The sequence below is a fragment of the Solanum dulcamara genome, chromosome 9, assembly GCF_947179165.1.
Source record: "Solanum dulcamara chromosome 9, daSolDulc1.2, whole genome shotgun sequence".
Lineage (NCBI taxonomy): Eukaryota > Viridiplantae > Streptophyta > Magnoliopsida > Solanales > Solanaceae > Solanum > Solanum dulcamara.
Window position 1 is genome coordinate 17710970 of NC_077245.1, and position 17918 is coordinate 17728887.

Below are 17918 nucleotides of genomic sequence, written 5' to 3' on the forward strand. Positions count from 1 at the left end.
GTACCTTGATAAACTATCCATTTCATGTAAATATGAATCAACATAAGTCAATATAGGTAATAAACTTCAAATATTCAACAATCTATACATTTGAAATCGTAGTATGAAAATCCCTAAAAACTCATCACTTGAAATTAAGAGTCAACATATCCATTTAAACATAATAAGCTTCAAGTATACCATAATATATGCATTTTGAATCATCATGTAAAATACCATAAGATTTCATCATTTAGAATTTATATACAAAGTTGAGAAAAATATTTGGGCTCCATGGGTGGAAGAACCCATGGATGAAAACCCACATACCTTGAGGAGTCAACTCTTGAATAAAAAACTTGAAAAGAAATGGAGGCTTGAATCCTTGATTTTTTTTTTGAGGGCAAATCTTGTTGAAGATGAATTGAGAGAGAAGAGGGTGAAAGTTAGGGTTCTTTGGAGGTGAAAATGTGCAGAAATTGACCCTAAAAATGTTCCAAGTCCGTATATATTATTTAGGGAATTGTCCAACTTGCCCTTCCTCAAAGAAAATCTGGAAAATGGGCCAAAAATCCTGCTGGCGCGATAGCTGGCGCGCCGCGCCAGCACCCAAACTACTGAGGCTAGTTTCGGGCGCTATAGTGGCGCGTCGCGCCAAGCCCCACTGCAGCGATAGTCTGTGGAAAAAGGGTCATAACTTTTGATTCCAAACTCGGAATGAGGCAAACTCGGTGGCGTTGGAAAGAAGACTCAAAGACCTTTAATTTGATAGGTCATGGTCCACCCAATTATTTATATTCAAAGAGATATGGTCATTGGAAGTTGACCCTTATATGAACTCATTCGAAAACTTAGCCGAAACGAATTCTTTGGACTTGGCTTGGTTGTAGGGATCCCTTATGACCCTAAATCACATATAATACCCTTGAATTACTTAGGAATATCCTAACTCATGAATGCCCTTTAAATTCATCGAGTACGATCCTATACGTACATGAAAAATGCTACGGGCCTTGGCGTAGAAATATTTGGGGTGTTACATTAACGCTATGAACAAATACATGAACTCATCAGTTGATGACTTGTGCATACTTATGTACGAATTTGGATATATGGTTTTTAGAATATGTATGTATACAGGCAGCTGTCTATATCCATCAGCAGGTTTTTCCCTTAACATCTCCAAAGCATGCTCTTTTGAACGCCATGCCTGTTGATAGGTAATATCAATTCCATACGCTGATTTAATATCCTCTCGTATATCATTAGGGGTGACAATTCTCTTATGATTAACCAATTTAGGTGCTGTGAATGCACTAACAAAAGCCTTTGTAGCATGAACTTTGTTGAAAATCCTATCTCTCAATGCACATGAATGTTCACTATTGAAATATCTAACTTTGAATATATCAGATTTTTTCCAACATGAAGCTTTCATTCTCCAACAACAGCCGTCTGAAAGGCATACTAACACATAACTGCATTTGTATAAAAAAATTGACATGTATCATACCAATATTTTTTCATATATAATATCAACAAATAAAGTGACATATTGATAGGAAGTCTGTCAACCCATGTACTTGATACATGTTTCTTTGTATGTATTATTAAAAAAAAAAATATCTGATACATAGAGTCATATGTATCTGATACATACTGACAGCATTATTATCATTTTTTAACTGAGTTACAGTAATGGAGTTTCGATGTATCATGACAGGAAAAATTATTTTATTTTAAGAATGTATCAGATACACACATTCATATGTATCTGATACATACTGTTGGATAATATCCAACATCAAAATTTCCAACTGCAGAATACGCGCATACCTTTTACTGTCGGATCTTTTAACCTTGAAATTAAATTCATTATTAATTTTGTATTTGGCCATTACATCAACTAGAGTTGCTTTATCCTTATAGAATTGATTCTCCTTCACTTCCGCACCATTTGTATCATCTATGTAGTTCGTCAACTCCAATTCTGCTATATAACAATTTGCAACATTACCAGATTCTTCTAAACCAAAAATGTGGGACTCATTCACATTTGATTCGGCACAAACGATTGCTCCAGATGTACTGTCGAATAATTTTATCTCACATCTTTTTATATCAAAGCTTGATATGCACAGGGGATAATTCACGAAACCAGGCTTTTTCTTCTTCAACTCTATGTAAAAATTAACACCCATATCATTACGAATATATATTGGCGATGAGTTACCTTCAACTATGTATCGGATTTCAATTTTTTTCTCTGATTCATCCACACTCAATTCAGCAGCTATTGCTGCTTTTAGATTTGAGTAAGATATATTATCACCGACAACGATTCCATCACTTTTGTATTGTTCATAAGTAATATTGGATTGCCAAACTCCAGAATGTCTCAGTAGTATCGGGATATTCATATCGATTAATTGATGAAACGCGAAGTTTGCTTTGAATTGATGCTCTGTTATTTTCCTTGGAGACGATGCTCTGACTTTTGGCTTCAAAATTCATGTACATAACTGTCGCCTTCTTTAATAGATCAATAATTGATATAAAGAGCCAATCTTTTATCCATAAATAGTTGATGTGCATTAACTATTCTATAGCTAAAGTTATGTATCAGATACATAACTTATGTATCAGCAAAAGTGAAAAAATAATCGAAATCAACTTCAGTATGAATTGATGCTCTGTTTTTTTCATTCAGGACGACACTCTGTTTTTTGGTTTGAATCTTCATGGACATAACAATTGATTTTTTTAACAATTGATGTATCAGATACATAACTTATGTATCACCAAAACTGGAAAAAAAAATTGAAATCGAAGTTGGTTTTAATTTATGCTCTGTTTTGTTTTGCTTGAATCTTCAACTACACAATTGTTATTTTTTTAACCAAATTAATCCCATTAATTAGTTCAGTAATTGATTTAAAGAACCAATCATCCCTTATATAAAGATACTATCCATAAATAGATGATCTTCATTAATTACTCATTAGATAATTGATGTATCAGATACAAAATTAATGTATCAGAAAAATTGAAAAAAAGGGAATATCGGGTAATTTTGATACAATGAGGGATGTATAGTAATTAGACTTTTCCATTATGGGATTTAGGTAAAGTCTACTATGTCTATCACAAGGTAAAGTATGTGCTCTCACAAAACTAATGATTTCTTTCAAAAGGTTTATGGATTACTTATTTACTATTCATGGTATCTTGCAAGTATATGGTTTCTTATAACGACTCATGACTACCTCTAAAATATTTAAGTTTCTTTTATGAATCATGATGGTTTCTATATTTTATTGACTAAGCTTCATAAATCCAAATGGTATTTCGAATGAATACAAGGTTCTAGTATGGTCCATTATTTTACCTTATTGTATAATGATATATTGCATTGCATACTCACATACTTAGTACATTCAAAGTACTAACGCATACTTTTGCCTACATGATATCACCATGTAGGAACTGACGTCACTCCCCGACCCCCTCCTCGTGGCTAGCTCAAGTTAGTTGAAGATTTCTTGTGGTGAGTTCCCATGTTTCGGGAACGACATCCTTTTTATTTTAAGCTTGTGTTATGTAGAATAGTAAGACTTTTATTAAGGCATTTCTTGACACTTATATTGAGGGTGAGATAGGGACATGTCTTAGCCCCCGCCAAATCTATTAGTAGAGGTATGTTTGGACACAAATGGAAAATATTTTTTTTTTAATTTTATTCCGCTTATTATTGTATGTCATTACCAATGAAATGCTTAATGAATGCTAAGAGGCTTGGGTGAGGTATCTCTGGGTGTTTCATTCGCCGTGTCACGTCTAGGCCCTAGGCTTGGGTCGTGACAACCGACGTGGTACTCGAGCCAGCCACATAGATATTTTGTATCGGCGTGGTACCCGAGCCAACCATCAATCAAAAATAGTACGACAATCATAATCACAGTGAACAATAACACTTGAAGCCACAAATAAATAAATAAAGTCATTGCATGAGATTATCAATATGGTGTCATTTCCAACATTAGCTTTTTAGTTTCCTTCACATGCATTACACAAGTAATACTACAAAGAAGTAGGCATGCATACATACATAATTCGAAAACACACAAACCATCATCTACCTCGAATCAAGCCTTGAAAACTCTCAAAGAACCCGGGCTTTTTCTTTTTGCAGTACCTTTGATTGTTCTTGGTCTAAAACAATAAATACATACAAATAATCAAGTTAGTTGCCTATTTAAACTCATATTATACTCAAATCCTAACCTCGGGTCAATTCATGATCATTCCACCCAAGTTAGGGCTTTTCTCACATTAAATAAAGTCAAAACCCTTCCCCAAGGTTATCCTCATGAATTCTAAAGCTTAAGAATTGAATTTACAAGTTGGGGAAGTGATAAGCTTACCTTAATCGATAAATACGATGAAAAATTGGTGAAACATGCCCTAAGTCGCCCTTGCAGTTCTTCAAAATGAGATGGCTAAATAATGACTGGTTTTGAAATTTTTCTGCACTAAATCTCGACTTACCCCGCTATAGCGGCCATATCCCGCTATAGCGGCTCCGCAATAGCGATCGATGCCCCGCTATAGGGCCTAATGTACCCGCTATAGAGCAAGCATCTTGCAATAGAGCACATATCTTGCTATAGTGAATTCTGCCCGCGATAGCGGCTTGCATGATATTGCAGCTCAGATGTTTTCCCCAAAGGCCCTTTTTTACAACATACCTCCACCTAGGGACATATCGAACTAATCCTTTCATGCTAAGCTCAATTTCGGGAGTTCTACTTACCCGAATTCGATTTCGAAAAGCCTTATGAACTCCTTAATGTCTTGGCTACTAGAAAAACTAATTCACACCCTGAAATTATCCCCAATCCATTTTTGGATTGCCCTAAACCTCCCTCACTTAGATTCCATTTGAGACTGGCCTAGCCTAAATTTTTTTAGTCACTACCCAAAAAATTTTCTGGCCACATTCTTTCACCAATGATCTACCCATAACGACCGAACTAGGTCGTTAAGTTTTGAACCTTTTCTCATAAATGTATTATTAAAAAAATTAATGTGACATAACATTCAACTAGGAAAGAAGAAGGTTTTTATTAGTTTAATATATTTTGAAGAAGATATAAATAGTTAGGTGATATTATAGTCCAAAAAAATATATTACATAGCAATTTTTCAAACATGAGTAACTATTCCGAGAATTTATCAAAAACGTTTGGTTGACAAACATGTGAGTGGCTAATCATTAAAGGTCTTACATATCTTTAAGTTGTCCTTTTAGCAATTCAGGATTTCAGGTCAATACCTATCAAAAAGCGTAAAAGAGACCCATGCTAATGCGCGATCCAGTATTATAAAAATTTGTTTATAAAAAATTATAATATTATTTTCTTGAGAAGATCAAATAATAATTCCTCGACCATATCTCTACAATTATCTTATTTCTCTACATAATATACCCAATAAAAAGAAGTCCATAAACTTATAACAAAAAAAAAACTAAGCATATTATTATTGGATAGCTTTTGGATGAAATAAAAATATCGTATTCAATTCTTATGTGAAACAAATGTACCTTAAATGTAACATGATTGAAAATAAATAAAAATTAATTAATAATTACTCAGAAGTGAGAAAATACCATATAATATGCTATAGAAAAGCAAGTCATGTAATTTTTACTAATGAGAATTTAGTATACATAATAATATAATTATAGCTTTCTTATTTCGCTAATTTAACTTTTATTACGCATTTCAAGAATCAAGACATGATTACAGATTATAAGTCAATTAATTCGTTCTTTCTTTATAAATACAATGTACATACGTCTATTTATTTCTTCAAGCTCACTTTTCAACCTTTTGGTTCATTTAGAAACTTCATAGCAGTCCTATGTACGACAATTATATATTATCACATGATATTATCATAGTCCGGACTCCAAATTCATAAAGAAGAGTAAAAGACCCATCAACTATATAGTATGTATATGAATCATACAAGCCACATTTCCTTAAATCATGCTCACAAGGCAAGGAATAAATCTAAACAAGTAAAACAGTCAATTAATCCAAATAATGGCACTAATATCGGGATAAATATTTGTCATTTTATATATACGGGACTCTCATTGTCCATTACTCAATCAAACAATACACTAACACTTCATAAAGAGTGAAAGAAAGTCTCAACATGCCTTAATTGGAATTCAAATAAGTCAAATTATGGCTTTGCCCTTCCTTAAAGCCTTTGACGATTCAAATCTGGTCAAATACGCAATCTAGGTGAGTAAGCGAGTCTATAGACACTCATATTACTATAAAAAGAATCATCTTGAAAATGAAGTCAAAAAGTTAACCCCAAGCCCCAGCATCAAATTAAAAAAATTCCTTCAAAAATAATTTATCCATAACTTGAAGAGCTCATACATCAAAAATCAGCTAAATCGGTCACTAATCGACCCTCAAATCTAAGAATTTCATTCTTCAATATTTAGGAAAAAAATTCTCAATCCCCAAATATCATTAAATCACTAATTTATTGATAATATAGAAAAAAATGCAAATTAAGAGTTAGAATCTTGTCATAGGAAGAAATCTAGCAAAAATTCTTATCTTTGATCCCAAAATAGTTATTTTCTGATAAGTTCAAGTTATTAGATAAGGATTGGTAACCTCAAATTTTCGTTGTATAATCCTTTTTCCCATTCATTACCCCCTTGATCATGCAAGTATGAATAAAACGAGTTATAACGTTGGTCACCGATAAAAAACAACCAAATCAAAGGAAAAAACTATACATATTTGAAAAGCATTCAAGAATCTCCTATACATAAACTTACTTTGTTAATTCATCCTGCAACACTATTTATGAAATTTAGCTGCTCATTATCTCAAGAACATAATCAAATTTAAGCCAGCTTGCGTTAATCATAAAAATTCAAGAATAATACCAAAAAAATCTTCCAAAAAGCAATAATACAAATAAATAATAAAATAGAAAAAAAGAATAAATTAAAATTCTTCGACCTTCATGACGACTCTTTCAAAAATTTCAAACTATAAAATTCTAGTTCTATATTATGTGATGTGTATGTAAAAATTATTTTTATGGACTGTTTGTAAATATAAAAAATCTCAATAAAATTACTAAGTCTAAAACAAATTGAGAAACCCAAAATCCAAATTGAGTTTGCGAACTGTATGCCGCCTTCGAGTTGTTGCTACTTCCGCCGCCTCAACTTGCTTTGCCTTCAAATATTTCCACGTGGCAAGTAAGTCAAAATTGCATTGATCCTCCTTCCATCAGCACTTTTTGTATATTATATATTATTATATTAAATTTAGTAAATTTTATCATAATAATTCTTTCTAATTATACTTTATCCTTATTCTTTTAAAAATTATTCAAAATTCCTTTTTTATGGCACTTTTGAAAACATCACATACATCCTGATATATCACGTATTATATTATGTAAAGTGATGTATCGGATATCCCGATACAACGCGTACAGTGATGTATCAGATAATAGGAGAAAGTAGAAATTTTTGTAATTTTTTCAAATGATAATGAATTTTAGAGAATATGATAAAATAAGTTGTGTATATAAGTGATTTTTTCTTAAATTTAATCTATTAACATGCCTGCTTGATTTCCTTATTTGATTTCTTTTTTAAAAAAAAATTATTTGTGCTCCAAATTTCTTCATCTTTACATCATTTTAGTCCTACAAATAAAATACACAAATATAAAAATAATACATAAAATTCATGTTCAAAAACAATAATAAAAAGATTAAATATATAACTTGATTGTGAAACATTCCTCGTCGCAACGCCTTCCCAGGCGCAACTCCTCAGGTACAACTCAAGGGCGCAGATGGCGCAAAATCAGATCTAACACGAAATCAACCGTCGGATCTCATTCGAAATCCAATGAAAACAAACCAAATATATAACTTGATTGAAAACAACGTTTTGGACCTGTTGAACCATTATATTGTCGATCCGGAGACGTCTTGATCAAATGTTTATCTAAGTCAACTCTGAGGGGTCGTTTGGTTTGAATGAAAGTTATGCTGGAATTATTTTTTATTGATGGTTTATTTTGTTGTATTCAAAATAGTATACATTGCATAAATTTTAAGAACAAATTATTTGTTTATAAATATATCCTTCACTTTATTTAGTTTTTTATATGTTCTTTGCAAGCTTTAGTTATTCATTCTTAAAAATAAAATTTTCATCTTATTTAGTTTAAATATTTTTGTGTGTGCATTCTCATAATGGTACCATATGTACTTAAAAATAAAATTTTCATCTTATTTAGCTTAAAGATAGAACTTTCATCTTAAATTTGTTAAAGTAAAAGATGACTTATTATTTATATCACTTCATTTAAGCACATGTCACTCTTAAATTGTACAATACTAAAGTTTTCATTTTAGTTGATATATAAAATACAATCTTTCAAGTGACTAGAAAAATATATAATTAAAAATATGTAATTTAGTAGTAGAGAAATCAAAACATAAATAAACATGAGAATTAGTCAAATAAATTAATAAATAAAAATTATGTTTGTATAGCCTAATTTTTCAATTAAAAAATATAAAGAATTATCATAAAAATAAGGAGTAGTGAAGATTGTAAATGTTATTATACATGGTATTAAAAATAATGTAAATATACATGAATGTGAAAAGTGATATATAAAAAGGGTTTAAAGGGATATTTTTGTCATTTTCTTTATTTTATCTCGAGATAAGTTATCCCGGAATTACTATACCACCCAAGAGAGGAATAACTTATCTCAGTACTAATTATTAATCTCGGGATAAGTTATTCCGGATTTTCCAACCAAACAACAAAATTAAGTGGCACCATAATTTTATCTCAAAACTATTTGATGTTATTCTTCACACCAAACGACCCCTAAGTTTCTTAAATTTCCAATTTTAAACCAATCACCCAAACCACTCCTGAAAGCCTTGAGATTCAAACCAACTATCACACCAACTCAAAAATTATCTTTTGGACCTAATGAAACAGTCGGAATTCCATTCCAGACTCGTTTACCTAGAATGTTGAATTTTGGTCAAATCTTTCAACTTTCAAATCTTCAAAATTGGAACACTTCCCCATATCCGTCCAATCACCTTAGAAATCATGTCATTCATCCCTACAAGTCATAAATACCAAACAGAAACTATAGAAAAGGATAAAACGTGAAAAACATACGAAAATCACAAAACGGACATGAGAGTTGTTACATAATACTAGTCTCTTATGCTCAATAAACTATTCCAAGAAACAATTGTCCCAAGTTTAAACAATGTTTCGATTGTTTCGAGTTTAACTATCTAGTCTATTGAAATAGGATCATCATCATCATTTTAAGCTTGCACTATTTTGTTTTTTACTTTAGATGTATACCTCGCACACATGTTTAACAATAATATATATACGATTTGAATTATTTTTTTACTAATTTACGTTGGATGCACGTACAGGGCATGAGATGCACGGTGCACTCAATAGCAAATTTTATTAAATATATTTGAGACCGCTTATTAAGATTTAACTTTAGGCTATCAATTTTGTTAAGTTTCCTCTATTTTTTTTTAGTTGTCATAATTGTTTTTGAGTGTCAAACTCTATGAATTTTGACTAATATTTAAGATGTATTTTTTCACCATATTGATATGAAAAAAATTGCAATCTATAGTACTTTTCGTATAATTTTTGAATATCTAAAATTTTATTTTAAAATATTAAATTAATATAATCTAATTTAACTTTACAAATTAATCAAATTTACTCTTGCAAAACACAACATAACAATCAAAGAGGAAGAGTATAAATTATAATAAATTGATCTTGTTGTTTCATTAGTAGGTTTGACATTGATGTTGGGAGGGGGGGGGGGAGGTTTAATATGTTCCATCTCAACCATAAGGCAGCATTTAAAATGTTACACCTTCCATATCCAAAATTGTGATAGCCTACTTAATAAAGTACAACTTTTGAGTCAATTTTTTAAAGAATAAAACGGAAACTAATCATATATATATATAAAAAAAGTCCCTATTCTATAGGAGATTCAACCAATATAGTTACAGCAAATCAGCTAATATCTATTGGCTGGATTGGATTTTTTATATTAGTAGCAACAGACTAATAGTTAGAACTAGAATGATTATTTATTTATTATTTTTTAAAAATACTACAGCTTGATCGTTTATCCTAATTAATATCTAAAGTTGTTAGGAACTAAAGGAGACTTCCCTCTTGCCCAAATGGCATGCCCCATGACTCACCTTGATGTCATGTATTATGCTATTCTTAATTACTCCCTCAATTTCATATTAATTGATTTTCAAAAGTTATTAAAAAAAAAAATTAAGGACAAACTTTAAACCATAATTTCCTCTATTACCTTTATGCTTAATTAGCCTCATAAAGATGATTCAATGTGAAATCATAAATACAAATTGTCTCTTATTGGAGAATAACTTTGTAAGTAGTGCAGTTTAACTCCTAGAAAATTACAAAATTTCATTAATGGAAAGGGTAAACATGAAAAAAGATTCAAACATTTCTCTTGAATTTTGAACAATTCAATTATTTTGAACAATGAAAAAAGCTTTAAAATTCCGTTAATATGGAATAGAGGGAGTATTAATTAAATTCAAAGAATATTTATACTAAATCAATGAATATAAAATACGTGTAGTACTCTTTCATACATATATTTATCACTTATTTATGATCAAATGATATACGTATATATTTTCACTTTAATTAGTTGATAACTACTAAGGTTAAATTGTTTCATTTGGTATAAACACCACATGCACACGCATTCTCCACACGTCCCCCACCATCCAAATAAAGAAATTAATCAAAACAAAAACAATCCCACAACTTTCCTTGCCTTCTCAATTACCTGACATCACATCACAACAAGAATGTGTTCAAACTAGTTCACTATAAATAAGGAGACACATCTAAGTCTCATTAAAGTAAACACAAAGAGTTTAGTAGTCAAAGTGAGTGAAAAAAGAGAGAAAAAAGGGAAAAAGAAATGGAGAATGAACAGCAAAACCAAGTGATTGGAGGAAGCAAGAGAATTGTGGCAGTAACTGAGAGTCCATTACCTTCTTCCACAAATCCTAATAATGATCACCAGGTTTCTTATTTTTAATCTACATCATCCTTATATAATCTTTAATTAAGACCTCCCAAAATATTGAAAATATTTCTCATGAAAATTAAAGACTTGCCTAATTATGTAGAAACATGGCTGGAAAAACTTCTTTGCATATGTGGGACCAGGTTTCCTTGTTTCCTTGGCATATCTTGATCCTGGGAATTGTAAGTCATCACTCGTACTATTTCTTCCGATCCAATTTATGTGACACGTTTCATTTTCTGAAAGTCAAACAGTTTAAGTTTGACCAAAAAGCTTACGCATAGAATCTTCAAACTTTTTCAACTATGTAAAAAGTACTATAAGTCACAGTAATTGACAATTCAAAATATTTAAAAGATATATGAAAAATTTACGGTCAAATATAGATTTGTTTGAATCTCAAAAATTCGAAAGGTGCTACATAAATTGAGACGGAGTGAGTATTTATTTTCATCCCTAAAATTTTAATCTATGTGTACTTTTTCTTGTTTTAAAAGTAATACTAACTTGTTATTCTTGGAAATTAATGGTACAGTGGAAACTGATTTGCAAGCAGGAGCAAACCATAGATATGAGGTAAAGCAAAAATGAGAAACTTTTGTATGGACAAAAAAGCTTAGCTAATAGATATATATGTCTAATTAATTAATAATTACTTGTTTCTCAATTTCTCAGCTTCTTTGGGTGATTCTCATTGGATTGATATTTGCTCTTATTATTCAATCACTTGCTGCTAATCTTGGAGTAAGCACTGGTAAGTTAGTCAAAACATTAAGGGGTCGTTTGGTTGTTGAATAGAGTTAAGCCGGGTATTAGTAATACGAAAATTAGTTTGTAGAATTTAATTAGTTATTCCATCTTTCATCTCGCATAAAATAAAAATTTATATAACTTAAATTTTCTGCGTTTCAATTTGTTTGACCTATTTTCACTTGGCACAAAGTTTTAAAAAGTAAAAAAGATTTTTGAATCTTCTGGTCTAAAATATTTTTAATTTTATGGTCTTAAACATGCTAGATAGAATGTTGAAATTAAAGACTTGCTAAAAAAGAAAATGATAATTTTTAAATGGATGAAAAAGAATAATATATATATATATATATATATTTTATATATGTGGATGGTAAAATGATAACCAAAGAACGAATATTGTTTTGTTGAATTTTATACAAAACATCTAAAAAGCTACCAAACATAGTATTAACTATGTTAGTTTTTATATATAAATAACTCATTTCTTAACCAGCAACCAAACAACTCCAAATAATTAATTAAACATTCACATTCTAGAATTGCATATTTTCTATGGAATTTCATTTGATTTTTTTTAAAAAAAAATTCCAGGGAAACATTTATCAGAATTATGCAGGGCTGAATATCCAGTATTTGTTAAGTACTGTTTATGGTTGCTAGCTGAAGTTGCTGTCATAGCTGCAGATATTCCTGAAGGCAACACTTCTTAACCCTTCTAATTATTTAATTAAACATATATAATACCTTTTCTTTAATTTAAAGGAAAAATAGAAATTAATAATCCAATTATATATACCAACTCAATAATGTTCTGTAAAATTTAGAAAAATGATAGAATCTTTAGTTTTACCTATCACAATAATGTTCTATACTGTACTTGCCTTATATAATATAGAGTTATTTTTTATTGTTTAGGTTTTTGAATTAATTATTACATGAATATATACATATAATAACATATTTACTTCTATATTAAAAGTATAAGGTCATTATTTATCTAACTCTTTTTTAAATAATTTATTTATGTGTTCTTACTAGCAGTGATTGGGACAGCATTTGCTCTTAATATATTGTTCCATATTCCTGTTTGGGTTGGAGTTCTTTGCACTGGTGTCAGTACTCTTTTATTCATTGGCCTGCAGAGATATGGTGTAAGTTTCCTCTATTTCTTTTAAAACCCTTCATCTTTTAGTTTTATAAAATTATAATATAATAATTAGAAGTAAAGGGAATAAAATTTTAACTTTTGCAATAATTTTTTTTTTTGATTATGTAAACGGGTATTTATTTTGGATCAAAATAAAAAAGTTAAATGAACACTTATTATGGATTGGAAGAAGTGACTCTTAAGCCCTATGTATTGTGAAATTCAAGTCAATTACCTAAACCACTCAATAAGGTATCTAAATAATTCACTAAAAGTTAGACCTTCTATCTAAAAAAAACTTTAGTTCGGTAAATTAAATATGTTCAATCAAACTTATCAGATATTTTATTTATAATATTTACAATTAAAACAATTGGATGCGTAGGTAATCCACTAGCTAGTTATAATTGTTCTTTATGATTTGCATCTTCTTCTTGATTGTATTCTGATTATTTTTTAAATATAATTTTTAATAAAAGGGTGAAGAATACGTCATTAGTAATAGAAAAAATGAAGGTGATCCGCATTTATGGAAATGTTGGAGAAGGCAAATAGAATAGAACAAAGTTAGGAGGCAAAGCGGTTCCTGGCGTGAAAACTCCCAATCGCTCTATTTTCTCTTTCCTGCCTACAGCTCACGACGTACTTTTCTTTCTTTGAGCGACTGACCTGGAGCAGGCCTAAAGTGCGCAACTTATCCTTCTCTTCTCCGTTTCGTGAAATTTGGTTCTTTTTACGAACTTGATGTCGATAAATCTGCGAATCTAGAAATTCATTTTGGCCAATTGAACCTTCTCGAACTATCAACATATGTTATTTAGGTAAATTAGAAGGTTCAGGAATTGAATACGAAAAATATGGAAAAAAGCATCTTATCTAATTGTTGTTATTTTCACAACTATTTCTGAGAATATTACTTTTGGTTTAATTTTGTTATTTGTTAAAATATTCTTCTCGAAATTGAAAATGAAATTAAAGAAGCTTAGAGTATTGTATCTTCCAAACATTCTATCACGTCATTAAAGTTGAAAAATGAAATTAAAGTAGCTGAGTAATAACCAAACCATCTAATTGTCTTGTTAGACTAAAGTTTTATTAATTAATTACATTTGTATATATGCAGGTTAGGAAGTTAGAATTGTTAATAGCAATTCTAGTGTTCGTAATGGCAGCTTGTTTCTTTGGAGAAATGAGTTATGTGAAACCTCCTGCTAATGAATTATTCAAAGGAATGTTCATTCCTAAGCTCAACGGTGACGGAGCCACCGCTGATGCTATCGCCTTGTTGGGTGCTCTCGTCATGCCGTACGTTTTCATGACTAATTTTACCTTGTTTGATTGTGTATCGGAGATCAAATTCAGTTACTCATGTTTGTTTATCATTTGGTTTTTTTCTTTTACAGACACAATCTCTTTCTTCACTCTGCGCTTGTACTGTCTAGGAAGATACCTAACTCAGTTCGTGGCATTAATGTAAGTTCGAAATCTTTTATGATAAATGGGAAAATAGTATTTGTAGTCCTTGTATTATTGCATAATTTCTCTTTTAGTCCTTGCATTATCAAACATAGCACATTTGACCCTTAAAACACAATATGAGTGAGTTTGGTCCAATTCCTAATAGGGTTCAACTAAGCTAAACGGATTGTTAAAAAGCTCTAAGGGAAATTAAGGATATTTTTTGGGTTTCAACGCAAGATTAAATCATCCCTATTATTTAATTAAAGTTTAAATATGTTATGTCTGATAACACAAGGATTAATAGAGGAATTATGCGGAAAATCTGAATAGCTCAGTTGGTTGGCTATCTGAACTTTCGTCGGTGAGAGTTCGATTCCCCACATTATAATCATGTCTCCCATTTCCCCTAACCCCAAAAAAGAAGAAAAAAACTGAATTATGCAATAACATGATGACTGAAAAATGTCATTTTCCCTTGTTAAATTAATGTCTTAAAGTGAAACTTTGAATTCAAGACCTCTAATTACTCTGATGTCATATTGAATTTTCTGATCATTTCTGCAGGACGCGTGTAAATTCTTCCTAATAGAGAGCGGTTTTGCGTTGTTTGTGTCCTTCCTAATCAATGTGGCAGTTGTATCTGTATCTGGTACTGTTTGTGGAGCTGACAATCTCTCAGACCAAAATAAAGAAAGTTGTAGTGATATTACATTGAACTCTGCTTCTTTTCTTCTCAAGGTTTTACTACAATCCCTTAGTTTATTTATTTATTTCTTTTCTGAAAAATGATCATTTAATTAGAACAAACTACTTATAAAAGTTTTAATTTTAATTTACAGAATGTACTTGGAAAATCAAGTTCTACTGTTTATGCCATTGCATTATTAGCCTCGGGACAAAGCTCTACCATTACTGGTACATATGCTGGCCAATTTATCATGCAAGTAAGTGTCAAAAAAAAAATCTCAGATTATTGCCAATGTAATCATAAAAAACATCAAATGAATTATGAGTTCAATTCATTGTGTTTAGCAGAAGACAGAAGTTCTTTTTATAGAATTCAATTAGATTTCTGAATATATATATATAATGTCTACGTATTATATTTTTGTGTGAATTAAATAGGGATTTTTGGATCTTAAGATGAAGACATGGTTAAGGAACTTGTTTACTAGGCTTATTGCTATTACTCCAAGCCTTGTTGTGTCAATTATTGGAGGACCATCTGGGGCTGGCAGGCTAATTATCATTGCTTCGGTATATTTTACGAATTTTTTTCCAATTTTTTTAACACTTGCAAATCGAAAAAATTAACTTTTTTAGGGACATTTTTCAGATGATACTTTCCTTTGAACTTCCATTTGCTCTCATTCCACTGCTCAAATTCAGCAGCAGTTCCACCAAGTTGGGACCACACAAGAACTCAATTTATGTAAGCTAACAGCTTTATCATTTCTACAATATTGGATCAATGTTGTTCTCAAAATACGCGAATTTTGAAAGTTTAGACAAACTGACTGATCGATATATATATATATATATATATTTTTTGGACCATGTAGATTATCGTGATCTCGTGGATTCTGGGACTAGGCATCATCGGCATCAATATCTACTACCTAAGCACGGCTTTCGTTGGTTGGTTGATGAGCAACAATTTGCCTAAAGTTGGAAATGTGTTGGTTGGGATCGTAGTATTTCCATTGATGGCCATATACATTCTATCAGTGATTTATCTTATGTTTCGAAAAGACACTGTTGTCACATACATTGCCCCAATCAAGGATGATCATATGGAAAATGGAACAAACAGTATGGAATTAGTAGATCGTGTTCCTTATAGAGAGGATCTTGCTGATATCCCATTGCCACAATAAGTCTTTTTTTTCATCTTAATTTTGTGCTTAGTCTAATAATAAAATTATAATGTGCATTGTGTCATGGTGCAATTTCAAATTTCTCAAAATCTTGAATTTGTTAACCCTTCCACTTCGAGTAAGCAAGCAATCTCTCACATCCAACTTCATCCCGCGTTAAAATAACTTATTTTTATGATTGTTTCTCATTATATTGTTATTTTAAATATAATATTTCATTTTAATTGTTTCTTAAAATTTGTACTATTGTATCATGGAAGTAGCTAAATTGCACAAAGACGACAAAATTGGTAAAGTTCTAACAAGAACTTATGGCAATAAGTTCAAAATGAACTTAAAATGAGTTTAGTTGAAGTCTCTATAAAATAGGTAAAATTGGCACTTATAAGCAACAAACAAGAAATTCTTTCATCCAAATGTTGACGTTGATCAATGTAGCTAATTGTGCGGTGGTTGAATCTAATCATGACAATTCTAACTCAAATTCAGTCCAATCCATTCATTTATCAGCATCAGCTAAAACCCTGCGATTAACAGTGCATCATGGTGAAAGAGGTTTGAGATGTGAGCTACGTTCTTCATCCCACTTTGTTGATCCATATATAATGGGAAGGTTCTTGCTAGCCAAGTTCATATGCTATGTGATGTTAACCTTTTTAGGAAGTAAAACTTTAAGAATTGTTTATTGGGTTTAATTGATAGTTTGAATGAGAAATTGAAGGGAAAAAAAGTGGAGGGAAAAATGATATGTTCTCTCTTGCTTTATTAAATAAGTTTTGGTCTCACATAAGTGGTGGAAAGGAAAAGTCTCCTACTTAAAAATAGAAGTACTCCTTCATGTTGCTAAAAGGTCAAGAAGAGGGTCTCCCCTCGCGCCGTCGTCGTCGTCGTCGCTCGACTACGGCTTTGGATTTGGATTTGGTCAATTGATATGATTTTTGGATCAAATTTCCTTTAAATGTTAATTAATTAATATTATTTATTTATTTAATTAATTAAGTGAAAAAATTCTAACCCGCGACCCATTTCTTTTCCGGATTAATTTAAAAATATTTCCTTCCGTTTTTCCAACGAATTTTTGAAAGGTTGCAACCTTGTCCGAAAAGTTGCAAACCTTTTCCCAACAGATGTCTTTTCTTAAAAGGTGTAAACAGTCTATATATATCTGTTAATCCTTAGAATGTTCAATACGAAATTTATGAAATACCATATTCTTCTTCTTCTTTCTGCACTTCCTAAAACTCGTGTGATATACAGCTTTCGAGTGGTTCGCAGTCACCAGAATTTGCAGTACCTCTATTTTGGTGAGTAAACCGTTCTATCCTGGGAGAAAAAATTCCAAAAACCTTAGGTACGTTGAGGGGAATAATTTCCTTAAGGACACACTGTGCATTCAGTGGGCTCAATTTTGTTCTTACATTAATTTTTCAGATTCTGTATTTTATTACTTTCAGTAGTTATTGTTACTGTTTT

At 30.9% G+C, this 17918-nt stretch overlaps 1 protein-coding gene across 1 annotated transcript; it reads left to right on the forward strand.

The window, feature by feature from the left end:
- Positions 1–11012: 11012 nt before the first annotated feature.
- Positions 11013–16554, forward strand: LOC129903260 (metal transporter Nramp5-like). Its single transcript, XM_055978768.1, has 13 exons — positions 11013–11204; positions 11311–11389; positions 11743–11783; positions 11883–11961; positions 12552–12656; positions 13002–13111; positions 14231–14412; positions 14511–14580; positions 15133–15306; positions 15408–15512; positions 15694–15825; positions 15905–16000; positions 16131–16554. The coding sequence occupies exons 1-13, from the start codon at positions 11100–11102 to the stop codon at positions 16443–16445; spliced, it is 1593 nt and encodes a 530-aa protein (XP_055834743.1). The 5' UTR covers positions 11013–11099; the 3' UTR covers positions 16446–16554.
- Positions 16555–17918: the final 1364 nt, after the last annotated feature.

Bases quoted from the DNA above. Each gene is read 5' to 3' on its own strand.
- LOC129903260 (XM_055978768.1), top strand. From the start codon at position 11,100: ATGGAGAATGAACAGCAAAACCAAGTGATTGGAGGAAGCAAGAGAATT. The intron at 12,657-13,001 runs GCAACACTTCTT...TCTTACTAGCAG, and splicing joins AGCTGCAGATATTCCTGAAG to TGATTGGGACAGCATTTGCT. The intron at 15,826-15,904 runs GTATATTTTACG...GACATTTTTCAG, and splicing joins GGCTAATTATCATTGCTTCG to ATGATACTTTCCTTTGAACT.